Raw genomic sequence first — 14,493 nt, forward strand, 5'->3', positions numbered from 1 at the left:
TTGTAGTTATTTTTTACACGACAATCTTAAGCGCGCATTACTCGTCACTTTTTATCGCATATTATCATATATACATATAAACATATCATTCTAGTTTATATTATATTATACACTTATTTTCCTCCATTCAATAAGTCCGCTTATGCTGTCTTTATAAATATATGTAAGAAATGATTTTATGTGTAAGTGTGTATAACTGCAAATAAAGAAAAATACACGTCATTATGTTCTCTTACTGATGTCGGGACGTCGTTATTTTCAGCCTTATCGGCGACAGTTATTCTAAGACTCTCTGTGCACAGTTTGTGAATTGTATAAACATGATTTATTTATATTTAGCGTATCGGCGATATTTTATTGTAGAACAAATCGAACGTAAGGAAAGTATAAAGTTTTATTAACATAGAATGAATCTCGATCGATCATATGACCAATGAATTTCTAACAAACTTCCATCTAACAATATATACATATTGCCATTTAAAAATATAAAAGTATGATACAATTATTTATAAAGAGGGGATACCGTACGCGAGACGAAACAGTTCAATTTACATGCTAGTGCGATAGATTTACGCGTTGTACTTATTTAACAAAGTATGCTATTAATTAAATCTATGTTAACAATAAATATTACGCATACGAATAAATGGAAGAATTAAAATACATTGCATACACTGTCTATCCTTACAAATAAAATAAACAGATCGGGGTCTGTATAGGTTTGTACATTTCCTCATCAATATCGCATATACTGATGTAATGAGAGTTGTTGGAAACACGATCTAAATAAAACTAACCTAGCCTTCGAAGTACATTTTATTCGCTCTGTCGATGATATCGACGACTAGAAACGCGTTCGATAGATTTACTTGTACGTTAACACAGAATACATGATCGGTGGACCTGTTGATTGGCTCGTTGATACTTTGCATATTGGAACCAACTGTTCGAAACGTCCCGTGTTACGAAAATAATTTAAATGTTGATCGATTACCATGTTCACAATCGTGGAACGAACGTCTACGTAGAAAGCTGCGCTTCTATCCAGTCCATGTATTGCGCGACGTCCGTGTAAACCACGTATTGAGACAAATCGCAGGACATGTTGGCTCTATTCAACAGCGATAGCGAAACGACACCGCGCAAGTAATAGCGATCCGTGATAGAATCGTACATAACGAAGCCACTTCCGCTGTCACCGTTACAAGGACCGCTTCCGTTCCTCAAGCCGGCGCAGAACGTCCGGTTCGAAGTTATGGACGCGAACTCGGCGTTGCTCCATAGGCAAACCTCCTGCAATTCGTTCAAACGATTAGTATTTTCAGCAGTGTTGAGCAAAAGTTATTTACAACAACGAATAAATTCAATTTATTTGTAATTTACAAACGGCAAATAAACTGACTAGTGTGATTCACGAACAACGAATAAATCAAAATTATCCATTATTTTGTTGAGCCGTTCATAACCTCGCGGCAATAAGCACACGGCCAAATTACGACACCTATAATAAGGTTGAAGATCGTACGAGGATTCATTTGTTCGAGCCACATAGTCAGCATCGCAATTACTGCAATTTATTCATATTAAACTATAAATACCTAAAGAGTAATTAAGGTGGTTGTGTTTAACATTTAAATATTGTCCATATATATTTATTCAATCAGTTTCTATGCAAGAGGACCAGATATTTTCCAACATATTTTTCATTATTGAATATATACAATTTGTGATTATTTTTGTTGGCGAAACTCTTTCAAAAGATATCTATGTACATATATGTATATTAAAAATATTTTTATTCCAGGAAGAATTTGAATTAATCATGGAACGATTGATAGAAATTAAAGATATTTGTCAACACACTCACACATACAATCACTATAAAATACTTGTGTTTCCATTATCCAATCGTTCTAAAATTTTGCAAATATCAGTTTTTCACCAAGTGTCATAATTTAGAAAGGTAAGAACATGTCTTCTACTAAGGAAAGATTAAGTATTGTAGGATTTAAAAAAGGGAATTGTATTTGGAACAAATGTACAAATGATATAATTATATAAACGAATTTGAAACACACCAAGCACACAATCTTTTTACACAAATTAAAATCACGTCTGTCTTTCACAATCACTCATTTCTCACTCCCTGTTGTCTCGCTGTTCCTAGTAACCCCTTCTTTCTTCAACAAAACACTTTCAACTCTTTTCCACATAAATTAACATTGAACAAAACTACAGCGTGGCACAAACATTCAATACAAATCTCCTACAGTAGTGTGAGATAAATGTTGAAGATTAAAAGTACCATTCTTCCACGAGAAGAAGGCACAGTGTGTTTACATCCTGTTGCAGTCTGTTGACTCACAGGTATTGGTCGAAAACGGTGACGAAGATGGGTGGCGGCCAATCAGCGGACTGCAGCAAGAGTGGGGATGTAAACACGCTGTGCCTTCTTCTCGTGGAAGGACGATATACAGGGTGTTCGGCCACCTCTAGCAAAAATTTTAATGAGCGATAGTAGAGGCCAAAATAAGACGAAAATCAAGAATACCAATTTGTTGATGGAAGCTTCGTTAAAAAGTTATTAACGTTTAAAGTGCCGCCATTACTGAATTTTTTTCTCGAAAATGCGCAAGATTTCGGGGGTATGTCTATTCACCAAAAATGACTGTAATTGAACCCTACAACGGAAAATAATTTTTCCACAACGATTTGCAATTTTTTAATTTTCTCGAATAATTTCACACCTTCTCTATTTTTTTTCTCGAAAGTGGGCAGGATTTCGTGGGTATGTCTAATGACAAAAACTGATTGTAATTGACCTCCGCAACCGAAAATAATTTTTCCACAACGATTTGCAATTTTTTTTCTCCGTTGAAAAATTTAGCCACCTAATTGGATTTTCAGTAAGGAATTTTTTTCTCGAAAGTGCGTACGATTTTGGAGGTATGTGTAATGATAAAAAATGATTGTAATTGATCCCCGCAACCGAAAATAATTTTTTTAGAACGATTTGAAAAATTTTTTTTCGCCGAAAAATTTCAGCACCTACTCGATATTTTTTCTCGAAAGTAGATAGGATTTCGGAGGTATGTGTACTCACCAAAAATGATTGCAGTTGACCCCCGCAACCGAAAATAATTTTTCAAGAACGATTTGAAATTTTTGAATTTAATTGTTAATAACTTTTTAACGAAGCTTCCATCAACAAATTAGTATTCTTGATTTTCGTCTTATTTTGGCCTCTACTATCGCTCATTAAAATTTTTGCTAGAGGTGGCCGAACACCCTGTATAAATATACATAGATATGGTAAGTGATGTCACCTGAGACACAATCGGAGATACGTTCATTCGAGGCTCCTGGACGTAGGAATTTCCAAATTCATCGCGTCCCCAGCCCACCACGACTCCCGACCTTCCTACAACGACATCCAGATCCGTGGATGCTGTCCAAAGACAAATCGGTTTGATCGTCGCGCTGTATTCCACCCTCTCTCTTAAAATCAACACTGCCAGATCGGAATCGGAATTAGTCCGCGATTGAGCGTTGACTCGAGGCCTGTAATCGGGATGAAGTCTATACTCGGCCACATGTCGGTTTACAGAGCCTTCTTCGTTCCACTTTCGCAGTTCGTAACGTCCCAAAGAAATCGACAGAGCCCCAACGTGCACGCTCGTGTTTCCCAATTGAAAACAGTGCGCGGCTGAAAAACAAACGACCAATAATAGAATGGGACACTTATATTTGGAACAAGATGTCAGATCCGTGCAGATTAGCACGATTAAAAAATACACGGATATATTAACATACACGTGAACGGGTCGGGTATAAGAACTGTATAATAGAACACTATCTTTCTCTGCGAGGTGTCACGCGCTGCCCACGCAACACACAACATTTAGATACACGTGAAATAGGGATCTCTAGTTTTCAGGCATAATAAGTGTTGCTCTGGGTCCTGACTCTTGATGTACCTGGGCTATTATGCCTACAACCGTTTGATTAACACAATCACAGAATTATTAGTCCTCTCAACACTTTGTATCATTGAGGAAAGGTACTGTGGTCCGCTGACTTGAAGTCCCGCGGGACGAAATACCGCCCATCTATCTATCTTGCTCCCTTGCTCTCAGGCAGTCCAGATGTGTGTGGTAACTGTGAGTTCAATGTGTACGTGGGAATAAGTGTATCCCTTCTACTTTTCTCGCATTCCTGCCACGGGGCTTCAAGTCAGCGGAGGGCATTACTTAAATGACACATCCTTAACTGCAAGTACAATTGCATGTAAAGACGTTTTCACTCGTTAGAAATTGCAAACGTACATAAGCGTTCAAATATTTTTGCGTACGAGTTTACATATGACTGCAGGGACATTTTCTTTTAGGTCTTTCTTTCCAAATTGAATTTAGCTTTTATTATCTACTCTCGTGAAAAAAGTAATTCCGTCATTGTCCAAGATTTGCATACCTGTAATAATGTGAGTGTTCGTCACAAGCGATCCCGCACACTGGAAGTCGAAATTGTGCCTGACGATAAATATTGCAACCAACCAAGGCCACTGACCCGGTGACGTTCTCCCACCGCTTACTACCATGTGATTAATTCTGCTATTGGCAAATGGACGACCACAACCCTCGTTGATACTATTCAATTTTGGATTGGATGTAACGGGTTGAATGGTCGTCGGTTGAGTTGGAGGTGGTTGAACGATTGGCGGCGGAGTTGAAACGGGTTCCACAGGTTGTCGAAACGCGTTGTCTAACTTGGAATATGTTGAAATCGCATTCTCTTCGTTCGATAGGACTACTAACACCCCTGGTGGATACAACGTATGGTTCAGCATGATGAAGGTGACAATTTGCCCACTTGCTGAAACGAAACAAATGGTTACTGTAACCTGACAATTTATATTGTGATTAATCATTAATAAAAAGTGATAATAACATCTTCGACCGATAAAATGATCTTAAAATGTTTTCCAAGAAATGTTTTCTTATCCGATTAGCTGCATTAGTTTACTTGAAATTTTGCATACTTTATCTTCGATCTATTCTTGAACTTTTAACAGAATTCAAGAAGTTCGAAGTGTTAGAATCGATGATTCGAATCGACTTACAATTCCCGAAGCGTTGATAAACCCAACTATGATGATAATAAAATGTTGAAATAAATTTTTCAAAAATGATACATTTTATAAAATTTTGTTACTGGAAGAAGCTTACGTACCGCGTGGACCGGAACAGAGTAGTTCATTGTTGAACCACAAAGCAGTTACGGTTGGTATTGGACGACGAAGAGGAAAATGGATGTTGTACTTCAGGGACCTGCCCTGCTGGATAGCTTTTACTGATTGCTCTTTCGACTGCGCCAATTCTAATCGGCCAACGTACTTCTAAAACAATTCAGCAAAAGTATATGTATGTATATTTATTTGTACACTTTGTAACATAAACAATTTGTACATATTACTAAAACTTACTACAACAAATTTAATTTAAGATAAACTTAAATATTTGAATCTTTTAAAAAAATGATCTACAAGAAATCAATAATTAGTAGAAATAACCACGTAAAATAATATTCCTACGTGTACTTCTTTTAAAAATTAATTAATGTTATACATTTTATATCGTTTCGTTATTTTTATTATCTTCCTTCCTATTTTCTAATCTATACTTCTCTAACTTTTCTTTCTTTTACTATTTTTAATGTTAAATTGATAACAAGCATTTATCTGTACAAAGAGTTACTAAATTATATACCTATATCTTTAATGGAGTTTTTCAAAATGTCAATCAAATTCAATATTTTGCAAGAGAGCTCCTTTAACCGTAAACGAGTTCATTGAGTAGAAAAGGTTCGCTCACCGTGGGTAACACGACGGCGATGCTCAATTTTATGCTAAGATGCAGAGCAACTCCTTTTGGCGGTGATGGTATCTCAATACGTCCGTTGAATATATCTGTCTCGTCGTCTTTCATGTAACGGAAGTAATTGGGAACGCATACAGTGCGATCAGCCGCCTCGACGATCAACTGAAGAAAGTGCACCAACAGTGCAACCTTGACAATGACACCGACCATCCTGGACTTCTACAGCACACGCCAACAATTTATCGAATTAAATCTCGGTAGAAGCGTTGTCTTACGATCAACAAAAGTATCACTTTTTTTAAATGAATTACTAATTGAATATTTTTTAGAAATTTGGTCCACAAGTTGATGCGACTCAGACATTGGAAATTAATTGTTCTACGATCAATAAGAATGATAACGCTCTTAAAGAAATCGCGTTAATTAAATGTTTCCCGAGCATTTATCTCACGATAAAATTTATCAGAATTTATTTTAAAATAGAGAAAACACAATCTACATATCGGACGATTCGACGTTTAACCGTAGAAAATGGAACATAGTTTCCTCGTTATGTTTCCGATAAAAGTTTCAACGATTATTTCATATCCTGACATAAACGAATGATTAAACTGAACTAATAACATAGTGTATTTATTAGAAATTTGTAACAATAAAGAAATTGTAGCACATTTTAAATACCGAAATATCTGAAAAACTACCAACTTTATCTAATTTGTAACGCAACAAATAATAGGGGAAAATTACGAATTACCTGTTCACCAATGATATACGTGGACTAACATTTTAACATTTTCGAATCAATCTCTGCTAGTTTTTTTTATAGTATGATCTAATATTTAAAATATGTCAAAACTTTATAGTAAATCATTTAATTTACTCGTTTGTATATTAATTCTATAGTTCCAATCAGATAATTTGGAGAATATAAAATATGACATAAGATTTTAGATTTTAATATTGCTGAGAAAGATGCTATATGCATTTCCTGAAACGTGAAACAACAAAGACAAAAGAGGGGAAAGGTGTTACTGTGTGAATATGCTTATTACCACTCCAGAAGTTACATCTGAACTACTGTGCGTAAATTTTACAACTTAGAGTTAATATTTACCTAAAACTATTACACGTGATTAGATTATAAGAAAAAATTAAATAAAGCAACAATTTTGCATAATTGTATGGTGAACCTTACGTTTATTACCCTCCTGAGTAACATCCAAGAGGTTTTAGCCGTCGCTCGTTTTTCATTAAAAAGTTATTAGTATAAAAATTACCGGAAATAAAAAACAAGAACATGGAATTTCGTTCCATGAACCGTGCGAAGCGTAAAATAAAACATACCCCACGAATTAAACAGTATCATATTAAATTCGTTTTGCTGATTGGGCAGACCTCCCCTAAAAACTATACTAACTAATACCGACACCCATTTTTAATAAAATATAATTTAATATAATCGTTTTATTTAAATAAATATGTTATCTTGTAAATTGTGTTTATTTTTATATGCTAATAACTTTTTAAAAAAACGAGCGACGGCTAAAACCTCTTGGATGTTACTCAGGAGGTTGACCTTGACAACATATGTCAAGGTCAAAGTCATCGGAGCTACCTCCCCTAAACGTAAGGTTTACCAATTGTATAATTTATTAAGTGTACAAATATATTGGATAATCCAAATTTTCTTAGGCAGTTATAAAATCATACAGCTAGTTAAAACAAAAGATAGTTTAGCGAAAGGCCCAACATAACTTTCAAAAGTATTCAATTCAGTAGATTCGAAAATGGCAACAGATAAGGTGCATATCCGACACTGCATTCTTTACGAATTCCAACAAGGGAAAAATGTTGCATGAGCATGCGAATTCGATTTGTTCCTTTCTCGATGAAGGTGTTGTATCGTATGATGTGTGCACATTTTGGTTTAAGCGGTTTAAAAGCGGTGATTTGAGTCTAATCGACAAACAACGCCCTGGAGGCCCTCGGAAGTGCGACAACGATGATTTGGAACAACTGCATGCTGAGAATGCGGCACAAACGCAAAAAGAACTTGCAGAACAGTTAGGAGTAACCCAGCAAACGATTTCCAAACGCCTACGTGAGATGGGAAAGATTCAGAAAGAAGGAAAATGGGTTCCGCATGAACTCACTGCAACCAACAAAAATCAACGCGTGGCAGCGTGTCTTTCTCTTCTCAATAAACAGCGTTGAAAGTCTTTCTTGTGGAAAATCGTTACGGGCGATGAGAAGTGGATACTCTATATCAATCCAAAATGCAGAAAGTCATGGGTAAATCCCGGCGAAGCATCAACATCGGTTGCAAAACCCAATCGCTTCAGAAAGAAGGTTCTTCTCTGCATTTGGTGGAATATCAAGGGCGTGGTTTATTATGAGTTGTTGGAACCGGGTGAAACAGTTACTATGGACTGCTACCAACGTTAATTAATCTGCTTGAGTCAAGCATTGGAACGAAAACGTTCGTATACTGGCAAAGGAGTACGTCCAGTGAAATTGTTGCATGACAACGCCAGGCCGCATATTGCCTCCCATACAAAAGACACCATAATAAGTCTTGGTTGGGACGTCTTGCAGCACCCGGCGTATTCATCAGACATTGCTCCATCTGATTATCACCTGTTCCGGTCGATGCAACACGTCTTATCCGATATGCACTTCCAATCAGTGGATGAGATCCAAAAATGGCTTGACGACTTTATCGAGTCCAAAAACGTAAAATTTTTCCGAGATGGAATTCATCAGCTACCTGAAAGATGGCTTAAAGTTATAGAAAGTAACGGCGAATACTTTGATTAAACAATTCAATTTACTTTCTTTTAAAATAAACATTGAATGTGGCTAAAAAAATTGGATTATTCATTTGTACACCTAATAATTACTGTTAATTTTTTTGTATTTTATAAAGCGAAGGCAAATTATTATAATTTGGTTATTCCAAATTACCTACACCCTAACAAAATTGTTGCTTTATCTAATTTTTCAATCAGGTCAAAGTTTTAGACACTCTTAATTTGTCATTGTAGTACAGTCCCTGGCCATCGAATTAGGACCACTTACGAAAATTTCACTTTTATGCCTATAACAGTGTGTCATATATGGAAAATTGTCTTAGGTCATTTAAATTATTACTAAATACGTTAATAATGATGTTTACATAACAATTGATTTGTTACTATCGTGGTAATAATCAAATTGTGTGGGTGACGAGCGATTAAGGTCCGCTCCAGCGGCTACGTTAGACTCAAGTGTCGATAACGCGTGAGGTCAGATTTGGAGAATTCAAGATTTGTTTGTATATACATGATGAGAATGTGTTGCACATATGGATGAGAGATCTTTAAATGTTCAAATGACGAAGAAGAGAATCAGTTGAGACTGAATCGTTGAAGCGTTCATAACAAGTCAGCGTTAAGAGTTTTAGTAAGTGCATTTTATGAAATATGGGAAAACGACAGGACATTACTAGTGAGAAAAGGGCCTATATATGTGGTCTTCTGAAAAGTGGCAACTTTTCGCAGCGACAAATTGCGAAAAATGCTAATATTTCGCATCAAACAGTGATGAGAATCGCCAAATGCATGAAGGAGAATGGGCCGCAGTTTTCAAACAAACGGTCATCCTGTCGCGGTAAACGAAAAACCACACCGAGAACAGACCGAAAAATTATAAAAACTGCACTAGAAAACCGTCACGCGACTACAAGAGTACTGGTGCAACGTCTTAAGAACGATGGAGTGGATATATCTGAGAGAACATTCAGAAGACGTTTATACGAAGCCAATATCAGATGCAGGCGACCAGTAAAAAGACCGAAATGAACGCCAAAAATGAGAAAATCTCGATTGGAATGGGCAGAGGCTCATTCCAATCTTAGCATAGCAGATTGGGAAAAGGTAATTTAAGAAAATCATTTTACGACTCTAACTATATTTTCAAATTTTTACAATTTCTTCATATTTATTAGGTCATCTTCAGTGATGAAACACGGTTAGAAACGGTTACGGAAACAGCTCAATTTGTCCGAAGAAGGTCACATGAGCAATTCCATCAAGATTGTGTGGTGCAATCGGTAAAACATCCACAAGCAGTGATGATATGGTCCTGTATAACAATTGAAGGACCAGGCCCACTTTATTTTGTTAATGGAACTATGAATGGCAAACAGTACGAAGATGTCATAGAGCCCCGATTGCTTCCATTTTACACATCTGTAGGATCACAATATACGTATATTCACGATGGAGCACCATGTCACAGAGCCAAATCCGTTAAAACCTTGCTTTCATCAAAAAATATCCCTTTGCTCCCATGGCCAGGCAATTCTCCCGACATGAATGCTATAGAAAATGTCTGGAACCTACTTAAAAGAATAGTTTATGAATCTCCAAGCACCACATTACTACAGTTGAAAACAAAAATTACAGATACATGGGAAAATAATGAAGACATAAAGCATATGATCAAGCAATGTATACGGAGCATGTTGGAAAGGATACAAGCTGTCATCAAAGCAAAGGGTGGAAATACAAGATATTAACGTGTGTTAACAGTATTATGTACAGTAGTTAATAAATTATATTATTACAATTTCAAAAAGCATTTTAATTTTACGGAAAACGCGAAAAATGCTTAAAATTTGTAGTGGTCCTAATTCGATGGCCAGGGACTGTAGATAAGATTGAATAATAAACAGCACGACCAGCGTGGTGGAGTGGGGATTGACGACCGACCCAGTAAGGCCAGGAGTCAGTCGTTACCGAACCACCGTGCAGGTGGTACCTGTTACCTATTGCTACCGTAATCTTAGGTAACAACGTCGCAACGCGAGTGTCTACAGTCGATTATTGAAAGTTTGAAGTCTAGTATGTTTATTAGTTTTGTGCCATAATGTTGTTATTCGTCCTAAACAAATTGGTATTTTAAATATGCTGCACTTCCTTTACTCTGACGAAACGCACGGAAGATCAAGATCAAAAGTCGCGTCGCGACACGACGATGTTTACCTCTTTCCGATAACCTTTATCAATGAAGAAAAATCACGCTTCCGCGCGCGGTTATCGCATTCGAAGGAAAATCGGCACTAATCATTGCGTTTGACTTCGACAGCACTCAACGGTGAACCAGAACTTATTCCATCAAAGATAATTACAATCTTCTTTCTTCCGTTGCCAACTACCGATGTTTCTAAATTTCTCATCGTTTACGATTTATGCGAAACGCGCCAAGAGCGTCTTTCGTTGACTCTGAATATACAAAATTCTGAACAATGCATATTTCACATCGAACCAATCGTTACAAAGGACAATGTTAAGTCATAGAGGGGTTTACTGACCCAAGAGCGTACAGCCTATGCTATACACCGTTGGAAAGGTCTCGCCAAAGCGAATCGACTGATACCGTTTTTAACTTCGATATCAGATGGGATCATGTCGAAAAATGGCCTTAAAGTTCGAGATTTTGCGGTTTTGAACAAAAGAATCCGGTCGTAAAAGCCCATCCGGCCCGAGGGACCTCGGGTAGGCACCTGAGGGAAAACCGAGCGGTGTAAGCGATACTCTAGCAGATTGGGACGGCAAATGTGCCCCACCACCTTCATTTCAGTGCCGTGTTGGGCCTGCGTTTGCCGCATGGGCCCCGTTCGAAATGCCCAGGGCGAAATCGCCAATGGATCAGTTGTTTTTCATGAACATAATATATTCATGATAGACGATTCGCAGGTATAAGTTGGGAATGTGCAGGTTAGTATTCAGACTAATGCGTCACTTACAATAGTGAATGGAGTGACATTTTATTGATTGAACGAAACATAATGATGTGAATACTGAATAATAACCTGCACATTCCCAACTCATACCTGCGAATCGTCTATCATGAATATATTATGTTCATGAAAAACAACTGATCCATTGGCGATTTCGCCCTGGGCATTTCGAACGGGGCCCATGCGGCAAACGCAGGCCCAACACGGCACTGAAATGAAGGTGGTGGGGCACATTTGCCGTCCCAATCTGCTAGAGTATCGCTTACACCGCTCGGTTTTCCCTCAGGTGCCTACCCGAGGTCCCTCGGGCCGGATGGGCTTTTACGACCGGATTCTTTTGTTCAAAACCGCAAAATCTCGAACTTTAAGGCCATTTTTCGACATGATCCCATCTGATATCGAAGTTAAAAACGGTATCAGTCGATTCGCCTTGGCGAGACCTTTCCAACGGTGTATAGCATAGGCTGTACGCTCTTGGGTCAGTAAACCCCTCTATGACTTAACATTGTCCTTTGTTAACACGCAACCAAACCTGATCGCACACAGAATCACTGTAACCGCCCCGAGCATCGACTTCGAGCGATTCTCTGTCCAAACTAAGATAACGAGTTTAAATCTTGAATAAAAGTTTAAACATGTATGTTCAAGTCAGTTTACTTTCTGTCGCGAAAAGAATAAATTCGCTATACACGCGTCGATCGACAAGTTCGAACTTCTTTAATTTCAGTCCGATTTGGTAAAACACGCGACTTGATGATCACTTTAATATGCACAACCTCAGCCGTCGACTAGTTTGCAAAAAACACGACGGATGCGACTTGGCGTCGATCCCAGAGGCTCTATACGACGCATGTTTCGCGGTAGTGGGGCATCCCCGATGACGCCTCCGCTTAATCGCTTCATTCATATGGAATATCCGCGATGCTGCGTACAGAAAACCAGCAGAACGAAGGAAGAAAAGCGGTTTGACATCTTTCCCGCGACGATGCCGTCTATTTTTTATTCGATCGCCTAATTTGTGTCGTAAAACAACAATTCCGAAATCGTACGATGTACAATATAGCTGTGCGCATTGAATAATTTTTGAATAAAGTGAAATAAAAATACGCTGTCAACGACAGTTTTCTACGTTGAGCTAATTATCCAGGTTCAACGAGAACTGGTAGGAAATATAAACAAAAAGTTCACATGATCGACGCTGCGGGCACAGATAAAAGGGACTTCACATGACGCGTTAAATTCAATCGAGATGGTTTGATCGCAAGTTAAAAATTAGATTGCAGCAAATAATACAACGTTTAGATTTGCGGATGTAAAAAATGTATTCCACGAGTAATTGTAACATGTTACGATTGAAAACTGGAGAAAATGCATTGGACATGTTATCCAAGTTATTGAACACAAATTTTGGCAATTGAATCATAATATTGATACATTCACTGACTCATCTATAATTAATTTAAGTTCTGACAATTCAAACACAGATTCAACGTAGATTGTATACAGGGTGTTCGGTCACCCCTGGGAAAAGTTTTAATGGGAGATTCTAGAGGCCAAAGTAAGACGAAAATCAAGAATATCAATTTCTTGACTGAGGCTTCATTAAAAAGTTATTAAAACATTTCAAATCATTCTGAAAAAATTATTTTTGGTTACAGGGCTCAATTACAATCACTTTTGGTGAAGACACAAGATAACGCATATTTTAGTGGAGTATATGTAGAAATTCTAACAATATTGAAGTTGTTGTTCCTTGGCATCATAAAGTGAGAAAAACCCCCTAAAACTGGTCCAATTTTCAAACGGCCATAACTCCTACAATAGTAAAGGTATCTCATTGAAATTTTTGTTTGAAGCAGAGTCCATGGGTACTTACAAAAAAGTATTAGACAACTTTTCTGTAGAGCGTCAAACAAATTTATTAAAAATGAAAAACTTATTTTTAAGAAAAATCGAGGTGCCTAAATTTTTTGACGAAAAAAAAATTTCATATCGTTCTGAGAAAATTATTTTCGATTGCGGGGGTCAATTACAATCATTTCTGATCATTAGACATACCCTCGAAATCCTATCCACTTTCGAGAAAAAAATTCGAGTAGATAGATAAATTTTTCGGTAAAATTAAAATATTTCAAATCATTCTGGAAAAATTATTTTCGGTTGCGGGGGTCAATTACAATCATTTAAGGTGAATACACATACCCCTGAAATCCTACCCACTTTCTAGAAAAAAATTCAGAACGGGCGGAACTTTAAACGTTAATAACTTTTTAACGAAGCCTCCATCAACAAATTAGTATTCTTGATTTTCGTCTTATTTTGGTCTTTAAAATCTCCTATTAAAATTTTTCCCAAGGGTGGCTGAACACCCTATACATATAGTAATAAATAGATAAATTAAATGTTGAAATATAGGTTTCCATACTTTAATTTGTATTTTCATTTGCCTCCTTAAATACCATTGGACATAAGATGGCGAGTTATGGGCCCCATGATATTCATGATTAAAGTTGGCCATACGCAAATCTCCAGTAAATATAATACTTGAAGTCGTACCACTTGATTTTAACATAACGTATCAACCTACGCAACGAACCCTTTTTAAACACGAAATACTTTAAGATTATTATATGTATAGTATACGTATTTTATATCCTAATATCATAATTAATTATTTTTATGTACTTACAAGAATGACAAGCATGTGAAATGTAAAATCATTTCCAAAGAATTATATAAACTTGTTATTATTATTACAATAGTAGTGGCAAACAAATGGCCGATTTGGCCTTGGCTATTAAAAGTTCTAATTATGCTACGTAGTACTTTTAT

General features: G+C 36.9%; 1 protein-coding gene across 9 annotated transcripts; it reads right to left on the bottom strand.

Moving 5' to 3' along the window:
* Positions 1 to 122: 122 nt before the first annotated feature.
* On the bottom strand, positions 123 to 12,689 carry LOC122397113 (serine protease gd-like). Of its 9 annotated transcripts, none has more exons than XM_043396001.1 (7): positions 12,319 to 12,689; positions 11,050 to 11,143; positions 5,874 to 6,098; positions 5,233 to 5,398; positions 4,474 to 4,875; positions 3,330 to 3,709; positions 123 to 1,296 (listed from the first exon to the last, which is right to left on the bottom strand). In XM_043396001.1, the coding sequence occupies exons 2-7, from the start codon at positions 11,095 to 11,097 to the stop codon at positions 1,024 to 1,026; spliced, it is 1,494 nt and encodes a 497-aa protein (XP_043251936.1). In that variant the 5' UTR covers positions 11,098 to 11,143; positions 12,319 to 12,689; the 3' UTR covers positions 123 to 1,023. The 9 variants fall into 9 exon arrangements, with proteins under 9 accessions (XP_043251936.1, XP_043251940.1, XP_043251941.1 ...); XM_043396005.1 differs by having other exon boundaries at positions 10,904 to 11,143; XM_043396006.1 differs by having other exon boundaries at positions 10,904 to 11,084; positions 12,194 to 12,689.
* Positions 12,690 to 14,493: the final 1,804 nt, after the last annotated feature.

Source organism: Colletes gigas, unplaced genomic scaffold (assembly GCF_013123115.1).
Source record: "Colletes gigas isolate AHSC1104 unplaced genomic scaffold, ASM1312311v1 Colletes_gigas_Sc00009, whole genome shotgun sequence".
NCBI classification, from domain to species: Eukaryota; Metazoa; Arthropoda; class Insecta; order Hymenoptera; family Colletidae; genus Colletes; species Colletes gigas.

Excerpts from the sequence above, each read along its gene's own strand:
- LOC122397113 (XM_043396001.1), bottom strand. The coding sequence starts at position 11,097 with ATGAGAAATTTAGAAACATCGGTAGTTGGCAACGGAAGAAAGAAGATT. Across the intron at positions 5,399-5,873 it reads TCGCCGTCGTGTTACCCACG|AAGTACGTTGGCCGATTAGA; the intron begins GTGAGCGAACCT and ends GAATTGTTTTAG. Across the intron at positions 3,710-4,473 it reads GAACACTCACATTATTACAG|CCGCGCACTGTTTTCAATTG; the intron begins GTATGCAAATCT and ends TTTGTTTTTCAG.